At 46.5% G+C, this 25,770-nt stretch overlaps 1 protein-coding gene across 1 annotated transcript in view; it reads right to left on the bottom strand.

Moving 5' to 3' along the window:
- Positions 1-25,770, bottom strand: part of LOC112911892 (polycystin-1-like protein 2) — an 87,608-nt gene that overhangs the window by 13,468 nt on the left and 48,370 nt on the right. Inside the window, exons 23-35 of the mRNA XM_072731966.1 lie at positions 22,723-22,953; positions 20,627-20,728; positions 18,129-18,307; positions 16,382-16,528; positions 13,545-13,744; positions 12,663-12,880; positions 11,715-11,931; positions 8,728-8,956; positions 7,484-7,688; positions 6,202-6,298; positions 3,285-3,422; positions 1,684-1,869; positions 420-747 (exon numbers count right to left, since the gene is read on the bottom strand). Coding sequence (XP_072588067.1) covers positions 420-747; positions 1,684-1,869; positions 3,285-3,422; positions 6,202-6,298; positions 7,484-7,688; positions 8,728-8,956; positions 11,715-11,931; positions 12,663-12,880; positions 13,545-13,744; positions 16,382-16,528; positions 18,129-18,307; positions 20,627-20,728; positions 22,723-22,953 — 2,477 coding nt within the window. The remainder of the gene's footprint in view (positions 1-419; positions 748-1,683; positions 1,870-3,284; positions 3,423-6,201; positions 6,299-7,483; positions 7,689-8,727; positions 8,957-11,714; positions 11,932-12,662; positions 12,881-13,544; positions 13,745-16,381; positions 16,529-18,128; positions 18,308-20,626; positions 20,729-22,722; positions 22,954-25,770) is intronic.

The raw sequence follows: 25,770 nt of genomic DNA, 5'->3' as shown, positions 1-25,770 counted from the left end.
TAAGGTGACATCCTTCAGACAAAGAGCAGGCTTGCTTCTGCCACTATAGAAACAGTGAATACTCCCAACTCTTCTTCCTTGGTACTGTAAGTCACTACAAATAAAAGCATGATTCTTGGCTAAGGTTAAGAGCCTTAACTACTTCCCACTTCCTGATGGTGGATGGCTTTGTGTGGTGGACTTCCCCATCCCTACACGGGCTCTAGCAGAAGCCACCAGACTCAGCCCACCAGGCTGAGAGTGCTGGAGAGAGACCCTGAGACTCCAGTTTCCAGGGCCTGGAAATAACAATCTGAATACTTCCAAATCTCCTGGTCACTCCCTACAATGACATAAATGAGCTTGGCTGCATCGGCTAATCCGACCTGGACTCTAACAAATGGCTTTCCTTGGCCGCACATGAGTCAAGTGAGTCTTACCTTGATGTGCTTTTGCGATCAGTCCCTAAGGGGACCACGTAACCTCCTCCCCGGTACACAGTGAGTTTGCCCCAGATGGGATACCCTCGGCGTTGTCTCTGGCTCTGGTATTGCCACGCCTGGGAAAAGCCCCTGCTGTTATTGAGGATAGAGGCATTCCAGCCTTCCCCATAGTCTGATAGGTCTTCAATATCCAGGGAATATGGTGCATGACATCTGTCAAGAGAAGCCTGCAGGTGTGGGACAAGAGGGCAAGAGTTTTCCCGGACTCTCACTTGACGAATCTGGGCACTGCCAACCAGCTTAGAGTTCCCATCAGTGATAAAGCCTGGAGATGGAAAACAAGTGGGTCAGTTTAGACATCAAAGTCATCTTAGAGCATCCTGGCCTGGATGCTAATGTGAACTTCAGTAGAAGTTCTACTTCATTGTAGAAACAGTCAAGAGTAGTTCATGGTCAACCACAGGCTGCATTCCTCACCACCTTCCCACCTTAGGTGTGGTGTGGTCTACTTCCTACATAATCTTGAGGAATGGTACCCCCACCACCTAGCCATCAACTTGGAGACTCTTTGTGTCCTTTCCCTCAATGCCTACATCCTAATGGTCAACAAGGCTCATCAACTCTCTTCAGTGTTGTCTGCACCCATACCCATCTCTCTATCACCTCTGCCCCTCATCCCTGCATCAGCCCCATCGTTTCTCCCCAGCATCCTAACAACTCTGTCTTCCAACTTCCCCATGATTCCAGAATGATCCTTCTTAAATGCAAATTTGATTATGTTACTCCCTCATGGAGAAACTGTTCAATACCTTCTCATTTCCTTAAGCATAAAATATGAACTTCTGAGACCCTTCATGATTGGCCCCTATTTCTCTCTCCTGCTTTGCTTCTCACTGGTCCTCAACTCATACCTTATACTGCAGCCACACTCAATCTTTATAATTCTAGGAACGTGCTGTGATGTTTCAGACTTGCCTTTTCTCACATTGTCTTTCTGTCTGGTATACTATTTCTGCCTAGCCGATTCATGCTTGGTTATCTCTGATTTAGGAAGCCCTCCACTCTGCATCAGGGAAGAGTTAGGACCCGTCTCTCATGCACACACAAACCCTTTTGAGGGTTTCTCCGTCAAAGCATATGGCCTTGTGGTTATCAGTTCTCTGTGAGGCTGATGGTGACAGTGGCTCACTCCTGTTCCTAGAAAGGAGTCTACACAAGGGGGCTGACACACGTCCTGGGGTGAGGGGAGAGGGGAGAGGACCTGGGTAATGACTGTACAGGTTGCTCACGAGGGTGGTGTTGGCCCACATGAAGAACTCCTTGAAGCTTAACACAGCTGAAAAGCCTTGAGTGAAGCTGTGCTCCAGGTGTCTGTTGAAGTGGTAGGTGCTGGGGTCCCTCTGCCCATAGGCAACCAGCAACAGCATCCACAGGAAGCCCAGGTATGCTGAGAAGGGAGGCATAGCCCCTGGTCAGGTAGGGTCCCCAACTTCCACCAAGCCAAAGGCAAAAAATGAAGTGGTATGTGGCTCAGAATAGTCGAGGTCTTGCAGACCAGCTACTCAACCCCCTAGTGACAATGGAACCAATCCTTAGTGGGAATGAATGAAGTCCACAGATCATGAGCTTCCCGCCTAGGTTCAAATCCTCGCTCTGCCACTTCCAAGCCATGTGCCTTTCACAAGTGACTTAACCCCTCTGCTTTACTCTCCTCCTCTGTGAAATGGGGATAATAATTCTATTTCATAAAGTTTTGATGGTGAGTCAACAAATTAATATTTATAAAGCACTTAAGAATAGTGCCTGCCCAGAATGCATGCTACATAAATGCTCCTGGAAAAGAATCTTTTAAAAATGAGGCTCCGTTATGGTGCAATGCTGAGGATGGAGCAATGACAATGACAGTTGTGTTCTCTGCCCTCATGGAGCTCACCTATGGACAGGTGAGTGTGATGTAAGGGCCCTTTACATACAAAGATTTAGTTTAGAATGCAGCCATCAGGATGTGGGGGATGCAGAGCCTTACCCAGAATCTCTGGATCCAGGGCCTGGGAATATGCATCCCAGAAACCCCCTCCCTGGGATGAATTGGGGCTCTGCCCACACCCCTGGGCTCTCTTCATTCTGTAATATGCTGCTACTCCTATGCAGACTCCCCTGCTCTCTGCATTTGTCTGGCCCTATGTGCTCAGCCATTGGGAAGGCAAGGTGGGAGTGCTGCAGGGTCAATGTCCTCCCCGGGAGCAGCCCTCACCACTGACCTGTGAGTGACAACCTGGGGGTGTGTACTACATGCCCCCACAGAGGACTGAGCTCCAGTTCCCTCATGGAACCCACTCATCAGCACAGTTTCTATTGCTTCCCTTCTTTCTCCTGTACTTTACTGTGTTTCCCAGGATCACCTCCCAAACCAACTACTTATACCCCAATCTGCTTATGGGAGAACCCAGACTAAGATACACAGTGATGTTTGGAAGCCCCTGGTCAGTAGCCTTGGAGAGCCTTTCTGAAGCCTTCAGGCTGAGAATTAAAAAAACAAGGAATTAGCCAGAAGAAAAGACAGGGAGGAGAGAAGGTACTTTCCAGGCAGATTAGATTAGCCTGGGGAAGGGCCTGGGGTCCAGAGAGTGCAAGGAGTCCTAGGAGCTGCAGAACATGGTGTGACCACAGCTCAGGGCGCAGAGGGCTGGGAGAGGTGACCCAGGGTGGGCAGAGCCACGGTAGGGAGTTCAGATTTTATCCTAAGGGCCACGTGGGGCCACCAAGGGATTTTAAGTGTAGGGGAGAAGCTGGGGCTTCTTCAGTTCTGTGCTGACAACCAGCGAGTGGGGAGACTGCTTGTGGGTGACGTTGGTTGCCTACCCAAGATTTCTCTGATGAAGGCAAATGCCTTCTGTTCCTTGAGATGGGTGGTTTTCATCTTCTCGATGTCAGTGGTCAAAGGTGGCTGGTAAATGTCCTTTCTGCTGCATCTTCGTGCTCGGAACAAGGCAGTAGGGTCTGTGAAAGCAAGGGCACGAGGACAGTAGAACCAGCCTCTACTTTTGCATCCAGAAGTGTCCTCTCGCACAAGGAACATCAGGATCTATCATCCCTCCTCCTCAGGAGCCATTTTCCAGGGCTGCCCTCCATGCCTCTGCCCCACCATCCCTGTGCTCAGAATGCTGTTCCTCCTCCAGCTGGAGGATTCTCCTAGTACTGAAAGCACAAGGCTCTCCCCACCCTGTGCTCCTGGACCCTAAGACAGGTCTCAGTCTCTCTGAAACCATAACAGATGGAAGAAGGAGGGTAATTTATATTTCAAAGTCCTGTCATGTCTAATTCTAAATATCTTCTTTTTCAAGTCACTTCATTGAGCTATGGTTTTCATAAATTTTCCCATTGGAAGGATACCTCATTCGGTGATTTCAAGTACATGTACAGTTGTGCAACCATCACCACAACCCAGTTTTAGAACATCTTCATCAACCCAGAAGGTTCCCTCACGTCCCTATGAAGTCAGTTCCTACTTCCAGTCTGTTCCACCCTCAGCCTCATTAATCTGCTTTCTGTCTCTATAGATTTTTTCCTGGATCTTACAGTTAGATGGAATCCTACAGTGCCTCGTTTCTTGTGTCTGGTTTCTTTCACTTAGCATAATGGTTTGGAGTCCATCCATGTTGTTGTGTAATTAGTATTTAGTTCCTTTTTTTGGTATGGATACACTCCTGTTTGCTTATGTACTCACATCTAAATTATTTCTAGCTCTGGCTATTATGAATAATGCTACTATGAACATTCATGTACAGATGTTGGTATAGACATATATGTTCATGTCTCTTGGGTAGATTCCTAGGAGCGGCCGTTTAGCTATTTCAAATGAACCTGCTGTGAACATGTATATACACATTCTTGCATGGAAATAAGTCTTCATGTCTCTGGGATAAATGCCCAAGAATGCAATTGCTGGGGCATATGGTGAATCCATTCTTAGTTTTGAAAGGAACGGCCAAACTTTTCCAGAGTGACTGTACCATTTTATATTCCCAGCAGTGTGTGAGTGCCCCATATTCTCTGCATCCTTGTCAGCCTTTGGTATTATCACCACTTTTTACTTTAGCCGTTCCGATAGGGGTGTACTGTCCCAACTGTCTTTTGAATCCATGCCTTTCTTTCTAACCCCCACGGCCAGCACATGTCACCTCTTGTCTGGATCATTCCAGTAGTGTTTTCCCCACTTTTACTTTTGACCCACTACTTCTGGTCTCCTAAGACCAGCCTCTGTAATCTTTCTCAGAGCACAAGATAGACCATGCTTCTGTCCTATGTAGCAGCCCTCCAAAACCCCAGCACTTCCCGGGTGCCTCAAGGCTGTGCTCCCCACCTACCACTCTGCCCTCATTTTGAACTATTCTCCTCCTAATTCCTTATGCTTGGGCTACACTGTCAGTAATCACTGTAAAATGATAAGCTCTGTCCTTTCTCAGGGGCCTTTGCAAGGGTCCAGGGTGCAGTCCCTCCCTTTGCCAGGCTCCAGGAGCCAATGTAGTTACCACCTCAGCAGAGGAGCCTGCATTCTCCTGGTCTCTCTCCAAGTTCTCCTTACATTTCACACTTGTGTTGTTAACTTGTTTAATGGGTCTCCCTAAGTAGGCTGTACCTTCCAAAGGCAACCTGCTCCATCATCCAGTGCTGCATTGCCTAGGGTGAGAGCAGAGATTGGCTTCAGATGGTCAAGAAGGAACCTTCTGAGGGGTGATGGAGCTGTTCCGAATCTGAATTAAGATAATGGTTGCACAGCTGTAGAAATCTACTAAAATCAATGAATTGTACACTTGCAGTGAGTGGATTTTATGTAAATCATGTTCCTAAGCCATCAAACTGCCTGGCACACGGCAAGTACTCCCTGGGTGGCTGCCAGAGGAATGACTGAATGAATATTTAATTGTTCTGGAAGCTGGCGTCTCTTTGGACAAAAATTACTCTTTTGTCTTGGGAAGAATATTTTAATGGACCTTTTGGATCTGCAAAGCCAAAACAAAAACAAACCCAAACCCTATCTTAGAGTGGAAGAATACAGGCCCATCGAGGAGGTAACCACACTATATAATAAGGTCAGTGCAATAATGTAGGTGTGCCTTTTGTATATTTGCTCCCGTTTCCTTTTCCCTGAATGTCAGAATATGTGTATAGAGTACTAGAGTGTTGATTCTGTTCTGTTTGCTAGTTTTTGTGATTGTCTTATTGTAGGCATTCTCAGGAGTTTAGGTTGGGAAGTATGAAACCAGGTTGGGGGGCAGGGGGCTGCTCAGTGGCCTCCTCTGACAGGGGTCAGCATGGCGCTGTTCTAATAAAACTTCATTTATGAAAACAAGCAGTGAGCTAGATTTGGCCTCCTGGCTGTGGTTTGCAGACCCTTGTCCCTGAACTCTCTGCAGCTCACCTCAAGCATGTTCTGTTTCAGTTTTTGTTCTAAGACCAGGGCCTTGAGCCTCGGAGGAGAAAGCTGCTTGCTTGGGATTACACAGAGAATGACAGCCATGCAGAGCTCGGCCCCCAAGGGGCCTCTTCTGGCCAAGCGGTCATGCTTGGGTGCATGACCAGAGAGAAAGGCTGGGGTAGAGAAGGAACAAGGTTGCTCTAGAGAAAGGAAGGAGTCGTTTGGTTTTGGATGGTTTGGGGGTGCTTCTCCAATCAGGGGTGAAGGATTGATGGGGCAAGAAGCTCAGCAGCTGGGCTCTATAGGACTGTCTTAGCTTCATTGGGTTCCCGGACCCTGCCTCTGCCTGTGCGCCATTACCTGGGCTAGACAGACGTCCTGGGAGGGAGGCCACGGGCTCCTCCTCGTCCTCCACTCTCTTCAAGACCAGTGCGAAGAAGGCAGCAAAGCCCAGCACCTGGAAAACACCTGCTATGAAACCCAGGCCTGGGATGGAAACTATCAACTGTGTCCTGGGCACAGAAGCCATGCTCTGGGGAAGTCAGGTGGGAACCAGCCCATCCTGTGCTGAGAAGGGATGTGGCTGTGAAAGGAGAGGGCCAGGGCACCTGGTCACCAAGCAGAGCCAGTGAATCCTGAGCTCCCCCTGCTTCTCACCCAAATTTCCCACCTGCGCCCCCACAGCCGGTAGACCCTCTTATGTCTTATACTACCTCTAGTGCAGAGTTCCATCTCCCTTCTCCCTCTGTCCCTTCCCTTTCTTCTGTATTAAGTAATTCATTCCATCCATGCCTTCATCTCTGCACCTAAATGCATGAACTTAGAAGGATTCTGTGCTTTGGTTGGGAGCAAAATGCCTCATGACTCTATTCTTACTATTCTCAGACTAGATTAGAGATGTCAGGAGTTGTTTAAATCTTCTGATAAAGGCTATTGGGGGCAGAACTGGGGAACTAATGGATGTGATGGGGGGAGATTTCGAGAGTCTCATAGGCATCCAGATTCACTGTAAATATCCTCTCCTTTCTGTAGCCCCCACCCCCTACCCCAGTGCAATGATATATTCCTACCACCTGATTCCTTCCAGGGGGAGCTGTGGCTCAGTATTTCTCCAACTCTGACAGTAACTTTACATTTCAGAAATAGGAGTGCATCTTCCAAATGATGCACGTGTTTAATGACTTGGTGTTTTGTTTTGTTTGGTTTTTTCTAAAGATAAAGTTCCTACAAATTGCTGGCCTACCTCACAATTAAAAGGACTTCTAGAATTGAGGAAATATGGTATTATTCATATTTATACATGTTACCTAGCACAAGATGTTTGTGACTTTACCTTCCTAATCTCAGGTTATCATTTTTAGTACAGAGACGAGGACCCTCCTGAGGGTGACTGTGACTCTGACTTAACACATCTTGGTGAGCTGCTTGTCCTGGCCTAGTCTCTGTGCACACCCCCCTCCCCAGCCCCAATCCCAGTGCTTGGATTATTATGGTGATTAACTTCATTATCATTTTCCCCCCAGCAAGGCACAGACAAGGTGCTGTGTAGGTTTGTAATGAACAGATAAAGAATGGCTGAGCCTAAGGACAGAGCAGCTGGGAGAAAGGAGAGTGTGGGCACAGGTGTCAAGGGCAGCCTCACCTTCAGAGGCTGGGTGATGAACACGCTCTCCACGAAGGAGATAGCCACGGAGATGAGCCATTTGAGGGAGCCGGTCCGCCCGTAGTGCAGGCCGTAGAGCATGGTAAAGAAGGCTGCCACGCCACTTGTGGCCGCCACCAGGAGCCAGCCCACTAGGACGCACCACCAGGGCAGGCCACGAGGAGGTTTGCTGGTCATCCGGAAGCTGTAAAGCAGGGTGGGTGTGATCAGAGTGGCACCCTCCGGGCTCAAGTTCAAATCCCATTTCACCCCCACCAGCTGTCTGGCTGGGGCCAAGCTCTTGGACCTCTTAGACTCTCAGTTTTCTCCTCTGTATCTCATACCCTACTCAAAGGGCCGTTCTGTATTCTATCTGGCAGGTAGACTTTTGTTCTGTTGAGGTCACATTTATTCAGTGCTTCAGAGCCAGTCCCCACATGAAGTGCTTTGCACAGATTTGCTCTGTTATTCATGGGTTTAGAAGACCTATCGAGTATAGAAAGCGCTAGATTATTCATGGGAAGCCTAGAAGGCTGGTACTCTATAATTTTTTCTAAAGTTTTTATTATGAAAATTTCTCATCATACAAAAATCAGTGAGCACTACATACCTCCAACAACTAGCTCAACAGCCATTCAACAGCCATCACTTCCCTGTTATGCTTATCCCATCTATCTTCAGTGTCTCTCTCCCTCCCTCTCTCCATTTTGGCTTTTGGGTTTATTTATTTTATTTTTTGCTGGGATATTTAAAAATAAATTCTAGACATAATGTGAAATCATCCCTAATTCAGAATATTTCTCAAAAATGATGATTTTCTTACTGAATTACAGTGCCATTGTCACACCAATCAAAATTAACAGTAATTCCTCAGTGTCATCTAATAGCCTGTGTACTCAGATTTCACTGATTATGTTTAAAAATGTGTTTTGAGTTAGGAGGTAGGAATTATTCCCATTTTACAGATGAGGACACTGCAGCTCAGAGAGGTTGAGGGACTTGTCCAAGGGTGCACAATTAGGAAACAGCCCACATGAATATGGTTCTAAACTGTAAACTACAACTGCCTTTGGCAAATAGCTCTATTCAAACCCTTCCTCCCTGAATTTGTACAGGAATCCTGAATCACTTCTGCCTGGGGAGATTTGGGTGAACATCCTTCCGAGGTGGCCTCGGATACGCTCTCTCTGCAGGCTCCCCCACTGGGGGCAGGTGCCCACTCAGCACCCAGGGGAGTGGATTACCCAGTGTATGCTGGGGGTGGGGTGCCCAGCTGTCCTCGCAGGCGGCCCTTCAGCATCTGCAGTTGGCTGAGGGCCCGGGTGTGGCTCTGGCCCTGCGGGAAGCCATGGGGTCCCACCAGCTGAAGCTCTTGCTCCATGTATTCCAGCTGAAGGTAGAGACACTGTTTGTAGGCATTGTCCTTCAGAGAGTCACTTGGGACTACCTCTGGCATCAGGCATTGCATTCGTTCTGGAGGACAAGGGAGAGAGAGCATCAGCTGGTGCCGAATGACAGAGCAGACTGCCTGCCATAAAAACAGTGGTGTTAGTAACAGCTTCCTTATGTTGAGCACTTACTATGTGCCATGCCGTGAGAGATCTAGGCTGAGAAAGATGGGGAAAGGTACCAGGCTGCCATGGCCAGTTAGGATTCGTATGTTCAACTTTAGCTTTTTATTGGGGCACTCTCACAATTTCCTAATATATCGACAAAAGAAAACAGAATAAATACCTATCACCTGCTGCCACAACCTTTTGCCAATCTTGTTTTGTCTCTGCAAACTCCACCCCCCCCCCCCCCCCCCCCCCCCCGCCACACACAACTTTTTTCTCTTTTTGGAATACCTTAAAGCAAATCCTAGACATGGTGTTATCTCATCAGCAAATAATATATACAAGATTTGCCTGGTGACAAAGATTGTTTTAGTCTTAATCTTTTGTTTTCAACTTATTTTTATAATGAAAAATGTTAAACTTAAAAGTAGAATAATGAGATAAACCTGCACACACCCACCACTCAAATTATCAACTCGTGGCCAATCTTGCTTCCCTGGCACCCAGCCCACTCTCTCCACGTGGGTGATTTTTTAAAAAAATATTTTATTTATTTATTCACGAGAGACAGAGAGAGGCAGAGACATACGCAGAGGGAGAAGCAGGCTCCAAGCAGGAAGCCCGACATGGGACTTGATCCTGGGACTCTAGGATCAGGCCCTGGGCTGAAGGCAGGCACCAAACCATTGAGCCACCCAGGGATCCCAACACATGGGTGATTTTGAAACAAATTCCAAGGCCCAGGTCATGTCACTAAATATTGCAGTAGGCTTCTACAGAAGATATGGACTCTTTAAAAATAAAACCATGATGTCATTTTCAACTTTTCAGTAACAATAATCCCTTAATCAGATGAAATACCCACGTGGTCACTTCTTTCCCCAATTATCTCATGACTATTTCCCTACAATTGTTTTTTTTTTTTTTAATTTTAGCTTCCTAAAAAGTTTTAAAACAAACAAAGATGTTTTTTGTTTTAAATTACTCATTGCAAGAAAAAAAAAACAAACCTGAACATTTCCACTATTCCCCATACTTTGGCCTGGAGAGACCATGGGGGAGCTTGGCCTCTCCCAGCAGAACCAGGCCTAGGACTCTGGAGCCTAGGGGCACCTTCTCCCAGAGCAGTAAGGGCCCAGGTTGATCCAGACCAGTGTTTATATTTGCAAGAGGTATGTGAAGCTAGATAGGGGAAGTGGCAGGAGAGATCACCTCTCCCACAGCTCCTCAAGGTCACCAGTGAGAAGTGAATGAGTGGGAAGGTAACCAGCATTGTGAAGGGTACAGCTGGGCTTGGGCTAGATGACGGTGAAGGTCTGGGGCCTCCCTCTGACTCAGGCCTCCTCCCTCAGCCTCCTTGCAGAAGCCACAGCTGCAGGTTCTGACATCAGCAGCCTTTATGTTGCAAGCCCTCTGGCAATGTTTCTGGAAGATACCATCACTCCCGGATCAATTGTAACACCACCTACTGAATGCCTGCTTTGTATCAGGCTGAGTCTAAACTTTTCATGTGTCTTATGACTTCATTCAGTCATCGGAATGAGCCAAGAGGCGAGGTGGATCAATACTCCCATTTTACAGGGGAATAAGCTAAGTCATAGGTTAAGCAACTTGTCCAAAGTTGCACAGCTGTTTTTGCACCCGGGGGAGTCCCAGGGCCTGACTCGAGAGTCCATAGTCTAAGGCCTCTGCTATGAACACCAAAGCCCCCAAATTCAAGGCCAGGTGTCCAGTGCAGGTATGAGCAGAGTTCCCGCAGAACTGCCTTCATAGCCCAAGCCCGGCTCTCTGGGACAAATCCTTCAGGGTAGCTGGAGCATGGGGTCAAGGTGGGGCTGACCACAGAGTCAGCATGGGCCCAGCCAGTAAGGACATGTGATCTTGTCTTGAGGTCATTGACTCTCAACATTCAGTGTGCTTTTAAGTCACCTGAGTGACTGGTTCAAACTGCAGATTCTGGCCTTAGCTACAAAAATGAAATCCACTATATCAGAGGGGTGGATGAAGAGTTTATGAATTCAAATTCCCCATTCTGTAGACCCTATGTCTGTATTCTATACAAGGTTTAGTGATTAGCCTGGTGCGCTAAAAATGGCAGCATTCTTAACCCTCACCAGCCAGTATGACAGCCACTGGCCCCCTTAATTTATTGAAATTAAGATAAGCAATGTAGTTTTCCCATCACACCAGCCACATTTCAAGTGCTCAGTAGCTACATGGGGCCAGGATGGTTGCAGATTTTAAAGAGCTCGTCACACAAGTCATGATTTGGCAGCAGGCTGTGTAAAAGCAATGCAAGAGACACCTTGGGGCTAAACAGTATGTGTCTGGAGATCTGTTGTGGCCTGGAGTGTGGGGTTGCTCCCCTGAGGAAGGAGGGCTTAAAACACTCCTTTAAAAACTAAAGTCTGATTAGGAATTAGCTAAGAGAGGAGAAGAGAAAGAATATTCTCAATGAAAGGACAGGTACATGAGTAAAGGTCTTTAATGGCCAAGGCAGCTTGGTGTTGTAAAGAGAGCGGGTTGCCTGTGTGCACAGTGGGAGGTGATAGGAAGTGGTTGCAATGGAGATCAGTGAGGGAGACCAAGTAGGACTTCACGCCCTAGTGATATAGACCTGCCTCCACCTGGCCCAGACATGCCCCCTTTCTCAGCTCAGACACATTAGGACTTACCTTTCACTTGTAGAGACCCAAGAGGCAGTATTAAAGGGTCCTCTCTCTGTTTGGCTTCCTCCCAGAACTCCTGCCCTTCCATGTTCTGTAGACAGATGACATCTTCCACCAAGACCAGCAGTTGATTGATGTCCATTAAGGTTGCTGAGTCCCAGCCAGAGGCAGGTGGTGGCACTTTCAGAGCTTTAAACAGGTTACTGACAAGTCTCCACATATCCTGCAAGTCAGCCCAGGTTGGGTAAGGGAAAGGTGAGCTAAAGGTGAGGGGGCAGCATAGTGGTTAAGAGCATTCACCCCGGCGCCTGGCAGTTTGGGTTTGAATCCCAGCTTTGCCCACTGAGATATGATGTTGGATCATCCCAAGCTTCCATTTTGTCACCTAGAAAATCCCTTTTCTAGGATTCAAACTGGCTCATTCCAGGCTCTTTTTCTCAAAGTATGTCATGTATTAGGTGCTCAGTAAATGTTTATTGAGTGAATGAACGTAAAGGGAGTCCCTTCTGTGGGGATCCAGGGATCCAGCTGGGATCTATGATAAAAGTGTAATATTTTGTATGCACTAGGAACACAAAAAGTGTGTGCGCGTATATATATGTAGGTGTTTGTATGTATGTGTGCATGTGTGTATGTGTATGGTGTGTGTGCATATACATGTGTGTACATGTACAGGTATACAAAGGTATATATGTGTGTATGTCTTTATGTATATGTGTGCAAGTGTACATGTCTGTAGGTGTGTGCATGTATACACATGCACCTTCACAATGTGTATTGTGTGTACACCTGTATATATGTGCACAACTGAACGTGTATGCCTGCTGATGAACCTTGGTGACTGATGCTGTCAGACATCATGGGGTGGATTGCCGGGCCTCAAGCCTCAGGACTCCCCCCCACCATTTCTGCCCAGGCCTAAGCACCCTCACACCGCCAAGGTTGAAGACATGCCTTGGTCACCACTTCAAGTGTCAGAAGACCATCCTCCATGGGCTGCAGTGAGGAGGCCAGACTGGGGGCGCCCCTGTCCCATTTCCCAGTTTTCTGCTCCTTAGTGACCCGAGGATGGGTGTTTCGAAAGATCTGAACAATTAGGAGGTTGATGGGGAACATGAGGAGAGAGCTCTCCAGTCCAATCATTACTTCCTGCCAGGTGAATTCAATTTTACCTAGAACAGAGGAAGGAAAGGGTCCATGGGAAAGTCTCCTCCACTGCTTCCAGAAAGTGGCTGCACAGTAAAGATTAATCTTGCCCAGAGAGAGGTCTCGCCCTTGAGTGGCTCCTGGGAGGTGACCTCTAAGCTCTTGAGATGTTCTGTCTGGTAGGTTCACCTTTGTTTACCTGAGATCTTGGGCCACACTGTATAGTCTATGTTAAGAGTGATTTATGATGTAGGCCTTGGCCACACAGTATCACCTCAGTCTCTGGAGAGGTTGGATGCTAAGGTCAGCCATGTGGGGGGGTCAGATATGTCTATGTGAGCAAGCCCCCAGAGAATAAAAATTCTGGACACTAGGGCTCAGGTGAGCGTCCCTGGATGGCAATACTCCATGTGTGTTGTCACACATCATTGTCAGAAAGAATGAGCATTGTCACAGCTCCCCTGGGAGAAGACAACTGGAAGTCCCACCTGGTCCCTACCTGGACCCTGCCACATGTGCCTCTTTCCTTTCCTGGTTTTAATCTCTATCTTATGTCTATAATGAGCTTAATGGTGTTTCTGACTTCTGTGAATAGTTCTAGGGAATTACTGAACCTGAAGGTGGTCTTGGGACCTTGGGAGTTATGTGGTACCCACTGGCCACTAGTTCTGTCATGACATTGTGAGTTACCCAAGTCCATCTTTTGCTCAGCTGGGTCCTTGGGAACACCCCAGAACATGATGCTGGTCAGCATGGTGCAGAGAAGCAGAGAGAAGCAGCAGGACACCCTCTGGACACGGGTGAAGTTGCTCCTAGCTGAGCAGCTGAAGATGGAGTACCAGATGTGTCCATCCTGGAAGCCCGTGGAGGTCTTCATGAAAAACAGGTGGCTGTGAAAAGGCAGGGTAGGGGGCAGGGATGGGAGAAGACTGGTCTCTTCAGAGCAATCTTAGGATAAGAGGGAGGGGTTTGTTTCTAAGATTTATCCTCTATGTTCTCTAATGTGGAAGACATATAGCATCTTAGGGTCACTTAGAGTTAATGGGGCTCCAAACGGAGTGTGTTGGAATCCTAGGCAGCCCTCCTACTCACAGGTGTCCTCAGACAAGTTCCTTTCCTCTTTGCATGTCAGTTTACTCATCTGCAAAATGGGGATTATAACAGAACCTGCCTCATGGGATTGTTGAAAGGATTAAGCAATGATTTTTGTAAAGCATTTGACAAAGTAGCTGGCATATGTGGGAGTGTTCATCAGTGTTAGCAATGATTATTTTTGTTATAATTTCAAAATAATAATGTAACTATAATGTTGTTAGGTTTATTATAGTTAGTGAATTAGAGGATACTGGCTAAAAATCCTAGGCTCTAACTTCAGGCTCAGTTTGAGAGAATCAAAATTGCAAGACAGAGTTTCTGAAAATGGCACCATATTGTCCTTAGGCATCTGTGTTGGTCTAGAATTTAGACTAGAATTCAGTTAGTCTAGAATTTAGTCTAACCACAGGACTTGCACAGGAGCCCAGATTCTCCTGAGAGTGTGTGGAACTGACATCTCCAGCTGGCACCTGTTCTGGTGGCTAATGCCAGCACCCTTCAGGCTTGCACAGTACTTTGACCCATCACTCTGCTGTGCAGAGTAAAGGTACGTAGAAAGGTCAGGTGCCAACACCAGTGACTTTCCACATGATTGTTCTACTCATCGTACTACTGACAGTTCAACAAATATTTGGTGAGTCTGATGCTGTGTGCCACATGTTCTGCTGGGCACCAGGATTCATGGGGGAATGACACAGCCCTGCCTTCAGACGGCTCTTTGGTTTCTAGGCATCACACATTTGATGCATTGAGAGGATAACATCTGTTCTTATAATGGAGCACTTACTCTGAGCCACTCACTGTGCTAAGTACGCTACCCACACCATTTCACAGGACCTGCACAGGTCCCCTTGGGGCAAACACACTGAACAAGTCATTCTTTGGATGTAGAAACTGAGGCCTGGAGAGATGAGCTGACTTTTACAAGGGCATGCAGCCAGTCAGAAGGAGGCCTGTGGAACTGTGCACTGTGTGCCCACATCGATGTTCTGCTTCTCCTGGGGCTCAAGTCTCTGTGACTCCAACTTCTTCCCTTTGCAGGCTGAACTATTCACAGTGGCAGCAAAGAGGAAAAGTCACCTTTTAGTAAACTCACTGGAAACAGACTTTGCTCTTGAACCCAACTCAGAAGCCATTTAAAGTAGAGGTCACAAAGCCAAATGCCTAGAGGGGCCTCTAAAGTCAAGTTAAATGAAGTGTGTTGGGAGTAAGGTATTAGGGAGTAGGTGAGGACTGTGGCAACACGGAGAACACATGGCTCTTAGAAGAAGGCTGGTACTTCGCTCCAGCAGTTTGGAGTCAGGCAGGAACACTGGCCCGGCATCTTCATACTTGTCAGAATTTTGTGGAGTCTCTTGATTTTTTTAATATTGGTTGGGAACAGACTAAATGTCCATTGATAGAAGAATGGTTGGATTAGTTGTGGGACATTTAGTCTGTGAAATATTACTCAGCCAGTGAGGAAAACTTTGACCTAAACATACTGTCCTGGAAGGATGTTTATGGTCTATCATCAAAGAAAAAAGGTGACAGGCACCTGGTGGCTCAGTCATTTGAGTGTCTGCCTTAGGCTCAGGTCATGATCTCAGGGTCCTGAAATAGAGCACCACATTAGGTTTCCTGCTAAGCTTCTCCCTGCTTCTCCCTCTGCCTCTCTCCTCCACTTGTGCTCTCTCTTGCTCTCAAATAAATAAATGAAATATTAAAAAAAGAAAAAAGGTGACATTTAGAGTAATGCCATTTTAAAAGATAGAAAATAAACAATAGTCTGTGGTGTTATGTGTGTGTACACATGAGTGCGTGTGTATATATTTGTACTTGCTTTTATGTGTTTAACCAGATGTGGAAGGAAGGAAAGCCAAAGGACACGCATGCTGAAATACCCATCTAGGGTAAAATTGCATGAAGAAGGAGCGCCAGATGACCTGACATGGAATCACCATTCAAATCAGTCTGTTCATGAATATAAAATATATTTTTCTACAACATGTGTTAGGAAATATGGTAACTGTTCAACAATTTCACCACCTCAAAGATCTATGTCCAAGGGTCCATGTCCCTCCAGGGCCCCTCAATCCCAACAAGAAAAATAGGGATCCCTGGGTGGCGCAGCGGTTTGGCGCCTGCCTTTGGCCCAGGGCGCGATCCTGGAGACCCGGGATCGAATCCCACATCGGGCTCCCAGGGCATGGAGCCTGCTTCTTCCTCTGCCTGTGTCTCTGCCTCTCTCTCTCTCTCTGTGACTATCATAAATAAATAAAAATTTATTAAAAAAAAAAAAAAAAAAAGAAAAAATAATTGGTCATTAATGTCACCCAGTCCCAATAGCCAAAATGTGCTTTTATCTTGCTTTGATTGGATTGCAGTGCAACTTCCCTAGAGATGAAACAACAAGGTAAACAGCATTTCCTTAAAAAGAAAAAAAAAAGTACCTGAATTGCTTCCTGTCCTTCTCTGTGGCCACAGGAAATACTTTGTCAAGGACACAGTCTCCGACATCGATGGACAGCCACGAATTGCAGAGGAAATGCCACTTCCGGTCCCTAGCCAGGTCATGCACCAGCACCCGGCTCACATACCTGGAGAAGAGACCCATACTTCTGAGGACAAGGTTAGGGGTTGAGGCTTCTTTGGATACCATGAAGGTAACAGCTTTGCAAACCTGCATTTAAGAACAAAAACTCCTAAAAAGAGAGATTTCGTATTTTTCTGCACTGTTTTTATTTGGTGCCTTGACCAAAATGCCCTAATCAGTGGGTGAATTGGCCTCATGTGGGAGCTCAGCTAGTGTGGAGAGCCAGCTCTTTAGGCTGCCATGTTTTCGCAGATATGCTGCGAGAAGGTACATTCTGAAACTATTAACTCTGGTGCAGGGCAGTAAGCCCATGGCCAGTACCCAGATGCAAGTGAGGAAAGCCAAGTTGTGTAAATTGTATGCATTCAGGGAGGTGCAAGCTTAGGCACACAACCTGATCTTCCTGCAGGCTTCCACCCAGAGAGTAAGCCATCTATTTTGGACTCAGGATTTCATGGGTATCATCCAACCTGATTTAGGTCTTTGAGACCAAGGGAAGAAATGAAATCATCTCTCCTCTGCTGGTATGTCAGCAGTGTAAGTGCTCTGTTTTGTTTTTCTAAGATTTTATTTTTATTTTTTAAAAATTATTTATGATAGTCACAGAGAGAGAGAGAGAGAGAGAGAGAAGAGAGAGAGGGGCAGAGACACAGGCAGAGGAAGAAGCAGGCTCCATGCACTGGGAGCCCGATGTGGGACTCGATCCTGGGTCTCCAGGATCGCGCCCTGGGCCAAAGGCAGGCGCTAAACCGCTGCGCCACCCAGGGATCCCTTATTTGTTTATTCATGAGAGATACAGAGAGAGAAGCAGAGACATAGGCAGAGAGAGAAGGCTCCTCGCAGGAAGCCCGATGTGGGACTCAATCCCAGATCCTGAGATCACGCCCTGAGCCAAAGGCAGAGGCTCAACTGCTGACCACCCAGGCGTCCCATGCCCTGTTTTTTGTTTTTTTGTTTTTCAGTTGCAAGCCACTGATGGGTGATCAGATTGGAAATGACTCCTTTGGTCACTAGTTTTGGCCTCACACAGAATCCTCAGGTGGATGCTTAGCTCGGAGTTTGCCAGGTGTGTCACCTTGGACAAGTCACTTGTCTTCTCTGAGTTTAGATTTTTCCCACCTATAAAACAAGAATAAGAGTACTTGCCCTTGAGGAACCAATGAGAAAAGGCACAGAAACAGGAAGGCTTAACTTAGTGCTCAGCTGTGACAGGTGTTCTTAGCTCTTCTACTAAAGAATCAGCCCAATGTCTCATTTAGTGTCCTCTTAGTAGGCAAGATTTGTCTTTACAATGGGCGTCTATCCCATTTTACAGATGGGAAACTGGGGGCTAAATGAAGGTTGATGCTGCACATGTGCCAAGGGTGGGGCTGGCACTGGACCCTAGGGTTGCCACCGCCAGTCCTTCTCCTAGCTATTGATCCAGTGTGTGTGGCTTGTGGGTGGGTAGGTCTCTCTGACCGTCAGTGTCTCTGTCTATGAAGTGGGAATCCATTCTATGTATTTGCAGAGACATGTGAGGATCAGCCAGGCAGCAAATGCACAGTGCCCAGCTCTGGTGTGGTACTTAGTGGGTTCTCATGGTGTGCCCACCCCTGACTTACCAGGATGGCCGGTCCCCTGAGTTGTCATGCCATAGCCGCAGGCTCTTCAGTTCCCCCAGGGGGAACAGGGTGGAGAGTAAGAAGACATCCACTCCTCCTCGCTCAAAAACTGGGATGTCAGGGTCTGACAGGTGGTGGGGTTCACTCTCTCCATCCAGACCATATAGGGTGACAGTCACCTGAAATCCAGAGACTAGGAGTGGCCAAATCCACGTGGTAACCAAGCCCTGGTGGATATGTTTCATTGGAATTTCCCAAAAACCTATGAGAACCAACATAGCATGGCCCCTTCATTCTCTCCTCTTCCCATCTTGGACCTGCCTGAGTTATTTTTCAGTGTATGAAGATTTGGGATGACACTATCTACATTTATATCTTCAGCACGAGTTATAAAACATTTCTTGGTAACCTTTTTAAACTTTTCATATATTTATTTGTAAGGGCTATAGAGTAGGAACTGTCCCCCTCCCCCACCGCCAACAATTATATTCCCACAAGTCTCCCAAAGCACCTGGCACTGAGATATAAATCCATGAGTGCCCATTATCTTGAAAGTACATATTCCTAGGCCCTGCTCCAGACCTACCAACTAAAAATGCTGGGGACAGGGCCCAGGAATCTGCTTTTCTGTAGCCATCCAGGTGATGCTGATTTCCTAGCCAAACAGCTGCAGTTCAACCACCTGTGCTCAGTCCACATCCCTCAGCCTCACTGCTTGCTATAGCAATCCCTGCACCTACATCCAACTGCCAGCAGCTGCATCACTTTCCGGGGGGGGGGGGTTCTTGGGCTGTGAGAGCAGAGACTGGAATGAAGGGTACTGTGAGCTGTCCTCCACCAATGACTGGTGGGATTGGTGCATAAATAAGCCAGCTCTCTCAGCCATCAGCTGGGATGACTTTGAGGCCCATGTTGGTTACTGTTTCCCATCATGGGACTAGCTCCAGCTGCCCAGTTTGGCAGCCTTTATTGTCTACTTCTGTTCCCTGTAGGCTTCTTGTCCCCAGTAGAGGATCCGCCCCTCAAATCAACTCCTTACACTGGAATCCTAGTTTCGAGTCTGCTTCCATAGCAGGGTTTCTTCACTATGGACATTCTGGACTCAATAATTTTTTGCTCTGGGGGCTTTCCTGTGCATTGCAGGGTGTTTAGCAGCATCCCTGGCCTGTGCCAGATACCCAAACTAAGACAATATCAAATTGAAATGTGACTACAACTCTCCAGAAAGAGAACTAGCCTGTGGATAACAAGTTTTCACTCCTTTCCTGGTGGACTTTTGAGTATCAAATGGAAATGAGATGAATGTTTCGTTAGATGGATGAAGTTAACTCCTATGTTTATTCCACAAGTAGTTACTGAGCACTTACTCCATGTTAGACAGCTCGTTGAGGACCCAAGACATAGCTATAAATCAAAATAAAATAATTTTTAAGATAAAAATAAGATAAATACATAAATAAAAATAAAATTTAAAAAGTAAAACGTAACTATGAGAGGCTCCTAACTCTGGGAAACAAAGTGTTGCATAAGGGGAGGGATGGGGTGGATGGGGTGAGGAGATGGGGTAACTGGGTGGTGGGAACTAAGGAACTAAGGCTTATCCCTTGATGGGATAAGCACTGGGTATTATGCTATATATTGGCAAATTGAATTTAAAGTTTAAAAAAAGTAAAAAGTAAACGCTCTGCTCTAATGAAGCTTAATGTCATTTTTGAAAAAACAAACAAACAATAGAGCTTTCTCCAGGATAATATACACAGTGCCAGTGATTCTCAAACTGTGTTCCATGGAGCCCTCAGTTTTAGTAAAGGAACCCTGAAGGCTACCACAGAGAACAGTATATTCTGATGAGGGATGTGGCACAGGCTAGATTTAGCTAAGGACGCTGAGACATTACAGAGACAACCTGCTGAATGCTCCACAGCTAAATGCTCAAGAAATTCAGAGAGTTTATGAGTGAGATAGTTTTTTCACTACCTCTAGCCAGCCTGCTAAAGGACAGATGGCTCAGCCTGACCTCTTAGCTAGATTCCAGCTCATCAGTTTATCCAAAAAAATGTAACTCAAGACTCATTGTTTTCAAATGATAGGCATTTTTTTCTTTCCTTCCATTTCCTCTTTTCTCTTAAAAATTCTGTTTTCTCTTTATTCACCAATAACAGTTTACTGACTCTTCATATGTGAGCAAATTTGTGAGCAGGTTACCAATTAACCATCTGAGTTATTCTTTGGTAAGGATAAGGGAGATAACCAGAGGCACAGTGCTAGACCTCAACTTTCCCTTAACCTATTTTCCTCTATATTTTTAAATATTAGGGCTTGGGGGGGGATATTTTGTTTGGCAAAAAGATTCTTTCCTTTAAAAAAAAAAACAAACACCTTACAACACTAAATCCACCATGCTATGACTTGACAATGAGCCGGCAAGTGCTTTGTGGGGTGGGACATACTAACCAACACAGGGCAGGGGAGGGGGACTGTCTTGTATGATCAGGTACCTTCGAGGAAGTAGCTGCCCCTCTCCGGTGTCCAGTGTAGACTGTCACCAGGTAGTGGTACTGGGCAAAGGGATCATTGTCCTCCAGCACTGTGACCCTCACCTGGACAGAAGGATGACATTAGGAGGGCCCTGTCCAGTGGGTTCATCCACTACACAACAGCCAAGAGTGAGCTGGTCATTCATGACAAAGGGAGAGAGCAAAATTATGTATGTCATTTATTCATCCCACCAGGTGAGAATAAGTCAAATAAAAACCTTTTTTTTTTAAAGTACAAAATGCATTTAATATTCAATACAGTTCAAAAGTAGACTGGAAATGAACTTGGTATGAAGCTGAGAATGTTCAATGCTTGATCTGGTGAATGATACAAACTCTGTTTATATAGAATTTCTAAAATTGACGACCAGATTGCAACTCCAAGGGAATTTAAAGGGAATGAACGTTAAGGTGGTTTAGCAGCAAAACAAAACAAAGCCAGACTCTCTAGGCTACAGTGGGCAGATGAGCTGCCCGGATTAGCCAATGGAGGGGTTGTTCCCCCCGTTGTCAGGGATGCAAGATCCACCTCTCTTGAGGCCATGTGCCCACCTGGGGAGGCTGACACACAATGGCAGACTGATGTGGTGTCTGGGCATGATCAAGACCTGGGCATCTTGACCCAACTTGGTCATCTCTGGAGCTCCTAGCTCAGTTTTTCTCTCTGCTCATCCTGCCTCCTTCTCTCCCTTCCCAGTGGTTGACCCTTAGCATCCCTTATGAAACACTGCTCAACTCCATTTCAGAGTGTGCTTCTTGAGAACCAACCTACAGGTGAGGCATTTAAAGTATTAATGTTTAATCTCTTGGGTGAATTGAAGACAGCAATATAAATGCTGCAACCGCTACTAAGTTTTATGCCACCTTAACATCCTAGGAGGTGTTGCTGTGTAGGGAGAGGACGGAAATGGAGGATATTTCAGAGCTTTGTGATACATCCTTATAATCACTGATGTACTCACTCAAGACACAGGATTTTATCGAAGGCTCACTCACTAAATGTCATGGCACATACATTGGAAAAATAATCAGAACTTTGTTGTTGGCAATTTGTTGAGGTTTGGTCTCATTTCTATTCTCAGATCTGTCTTATGGTCAGTCAGATCCAGGTTTGAATTCTGGCTTCAGGGAGGTGGCTTTGGACCAGTTAGTTGCCCTCTCTGGTCTTTGGTCTCTTCCTCTGTAAGATGATAGAGGTACTGTGCAGTAAAGGGGGGCCTCAGAAGGCCTGGGCTGTCCAAACCCTACACATTTCAAAGAAAGGCCTGGTTCTTGGCCAGCTCCTAAAAGATAACCCCTATGTCCTCAGAATATCCAGCATGATAAGAGTGTCTTTGAATACCTTGGTCCATCCAGGTAGTCTGCTAACAATGTGGTTTATGGTAAGGGCTTCGGGCCATCTGTAAGAGCCTGACCTCTGGGTGTAGGTGGTGATGGGAAAGTGTTTTGCTGGAGCCTGAGTAAACTGAGTCATATGGCCACTCTGTATGTATGTGACTGACCCCCAGTTAAACCCTGGACACCAGGCCTCAGGTGGGCTTCCCCTATTGTCAATACTTCGTATGTACTGTCAAATGCCATTGCTAGGAAAATGAAGTCTGTCCATACAACTCCACTGGGGAGTATAAAGTTCTTGCTGGATCTCTCCTGGACCCTTCCCTTTGCTGATTTTAGTCTGCATCCTTCACTGTAATAAACCATAATCATGAGGCTAACAGCTTTTCTGAATTCTGTCAGTCCTCCTAGTAAATCATTGAACTTAAGAATGGTCTTGGGGACTCTCAACACAGTATCTTCCCTTAGGGCTGTGGGGAGTATTAAATGGGATAATCCCTGGCATATAGTAAATCCTCAATAAATGGTCAGTAACACAATTCTCCTGACAATTTGACGCCAAAAGCCATTTCACATATAATGAGGCTGAGGAGCTGGGTTTCCTGGGATGACCTGGATTTGCCACTAGTCCTTTGGCTTCCCACCTGGGCTCCATCCCCTAGAGATACTGCAAGGGAACACTCTACTCCTTCTTCCCATTCCTAGGGGCCATGCAACCTCACCTTGGCCTGATCCTGAGCATCCTTCCTCTTCGCCCAGATCACCACAAGTATGTAGGCCACACAGAGGCAGCCCACGGTGGTCACAACGACGGGGTTGTCCTCAAAGGTGGCAAAGAGTTCAGCAGTCTGGCGGACATCGATGGTGTTGGGCATGACCAGGAACGTGCTTCCAAAGAAGGTGAGGTGGTTGCAGAGGCAGTGTGTCTGGGAGAGGGTGGTCCGTGGCCCCACCTGCAACCCCAAAGAGGCCGTGCTAGAATGGCAGTACATCTGTCTGGGCTTGCTTGAGCCCAAGGGAGATGGACACCGCCATGACAGTCTCCCCATAAAACTGGCTGGGGAGACCAGCTTTAGGGTTCTCTTGAGCTTTAGCTTTTTTATTTAACTAAAAATTTTCGAATGCTGAGAATATTATCTATAACAACTATCTTTGTACCCATCATTCTCAGTGGGCAACTGTATATCTTGTCAGTCTTATTTATCCTTTTCAAGAGCTATTTTGGGTGAAGTTGAAGTCTCCTCTGCTCCCCACCCTCCATAAACAGTCATTATCACAACTTTGGTGTGTATCATTCCAGTATATTCTCCCCCTGATGCTTACTCATTGGGCAGATACATGTTGAGTGCTAATTCTAGGCCAGACAACAGGTTAGGTGCTGAGAGGACATCTGGGATACTTAGATCATCTGTTTCCCAGGGACTTTCCTTCTTCTGAAAATGAAAGTCCTGGTATGCCTGGGTGGATCAGCGGTCAAGCTCCTGCCTTTGGCCCAGGGTGTGATCCTGGAGTCCCAGGATCAGGTCCCACATCAGGCTCCCTGCATGGAGCTTGCCTTTCTCTCTACCTCTCTCTCTGCCTATGTCTCTGCCTCTCTCTCTGTATCTCATAAATTAAAAAAAAAAAATCTTTAAAAAAAATAAATAAAAATGAAAGTCCTGTGCCCTGGAGGCCCCTAGTCCTGGCCACACTAGGATGATTGGTCATCTCACAGAAAAACAAAAAAATGGAGACTAGGGGAATCACATAAAGAGATAGGAAGGAAAAATGTTTAAATCCTAAGCTGCTGTCTCAGCACCAGGAAAGCATTCCCTAAATTTTACCCCTTAGATTTATGTACCAGGGACCCCTATCCTGGGCCTGCTAGAGGATATGAGCTAGATGCTATATATATATATGCTAGAGGAGTGTCACTCTAGCTGCCCTCAGGCTGTGCACATCTGCACAAGATGGGGAGTCAGGGAGCCCTGGGGACATGCCCATCACAGCATATGCCACCCAGCTGTGTCTAGGGTGAGGCCCTCAGTGACCCCAAGAATGAGGCCCTCCTTAAATTTTACACTATAGATGCCTCACTTACCTTACCCTAGTCCTGGCTCTGGGACTCCCACTTCTAGACTATGGTTTAGGAACTTGGATCTGGAACTCCTTGCTTCTAGGGCCTGTATAGACCTGTTCCTCAGGATCACTCTTCCCTGGTGGACTGGCCATGGGTGTTCCCACCTCTAGGCACAAGGGTGGCAAGATGTGGCTATGGGGGGCAAGGTGTGTAGATGGAGCTTGGGTACACAGTCCCCTGTATTATAGGATAATGAGGTTGGGATTGCAGGAACAGGAATGGGCCAGGACAGGGAACCCCTTCTGTGCTCTTAATTCACACCTGGCACTTAGGGCCTTCTCTAGATCTGTCGACTTCCAACCCTGCCACCCCACCAGGGCCATTTGGTAGGCTAAGGTTTCATTCAGCCCCACGTCTCAGCACCATCTTGTTATCCCAGGATCTACCAGGAGGTGTTAAGGTGGGAGAGAGCAGAAAACACTGTCATGCAGAAAGTTCTTCTCTGCTCAGCACATGAAAAGGAAGAAGCTGCTACAGCCCAAACTGCCCCAACAGGTAAGTCTTGTCTCTTTTCCTTAACAAGCCACCCAGCAAAGGCTGACCCCTCCACATGGGCATGACCCCAAATGTTTATTGACAGATTTTACTTCCGTGTTTGCTCCATTGTTTTTCTGTTTCCCAATCGTGGTCAGAATTTGGTGTGCAGCTGTGGGGCTTATGGGAACACCTGGCACTCCCAGAGAGGGTGGAGCTGGTTTCAGAGAAGAAACCCAAGCAGGTGCTGGTAATGAGACCACCTCAGTACTAGGAGCCCAGGGACCAGACTTTTTATGTCTACATCTCTGCCTCCCTTGGCTTTCACAACCCTCTCAGCATGAGAGTCTCTTGAACGCCGGGAATTAATCTGCTCATACCCTCGTGACAGCAATTGTACCTTTAGTAACCTTTGAGAAAATATATAAGCAAGAATCTAGGTTCTCAGACCCTTTGCAATAATTCTTCCTTTATCTGCTAAGAAAATCTACAGACCATAGATTGGGAGCTTTCTTCAGTCATGTAGAGAATTTGGTGCTGGTTTTCCACCTGAACTTGATCGTGTTTGCTTATTTATGGTTCTTCAGTGATTTCTATATACCTATATCTGTATTTACATCTATATAATAAGCATCAAGTACACAATATTGGATTCATATAACTTTTGGTCTCTGACATACCACCTTTGTATGTCCCACATTCATGGATGCATGTATTAGTAGGTGTATATTTTCAACAACATAATAAGGACCTGAAAACCCCTACCTACTCAAAAGTTAGAAACGTTCCAATAACTTACATCTAGCTAAGTGGTCTTCCCCCCCATCTTTCCTCAAACTTCCCCCACCCAGTGACCATGGGTCCTTGATTTCCATTTCATGTGTAGTTTTTTCTTCTGTGTTCACTGTTCAACATGGCAATCACTTTGTGGAGCACTCACTGTGTGTCAGGTACCTCGCTAACTACTTTCTCCCCTAATCTTGCCAAGGTCCCACCCCAGCAGTAAGTGGTATCTATCATTTATCTCCATTTTCAGATGAGAATGCTGAGAGAGGTACAGTGACTTGTCCAAGGTCACCTGGCTAGTATTGATGAAGTAGGATTGGACCCAGGTCTGTCTGATGGCAGAGCTGTGCCCCTAGCTGCTGCAGCATCCCCCTTTCTGAGGACAGCCTTG

This window comes from Vulpes vulpes, chromosome 12 (assembly GCF_048418805.1).
Source record: "Vulpes vulpes isolate BD-2025 chromosome 12, VulVul3, whole genome shotgun sequence".
In the NCBI taxonomy this organism is placed as follows: domain Eukaryota; kingdom Metazoa; phylum Chordata; class Mammalia; order Carnivora; family Canidae; genus Vulpes; species Vulpes vulpes.
The sequence above is the reverse complement of the archived record's forward strand: the minus strand, read 5'-3'. Positions and strand labels throughout refer to the sequence as shown.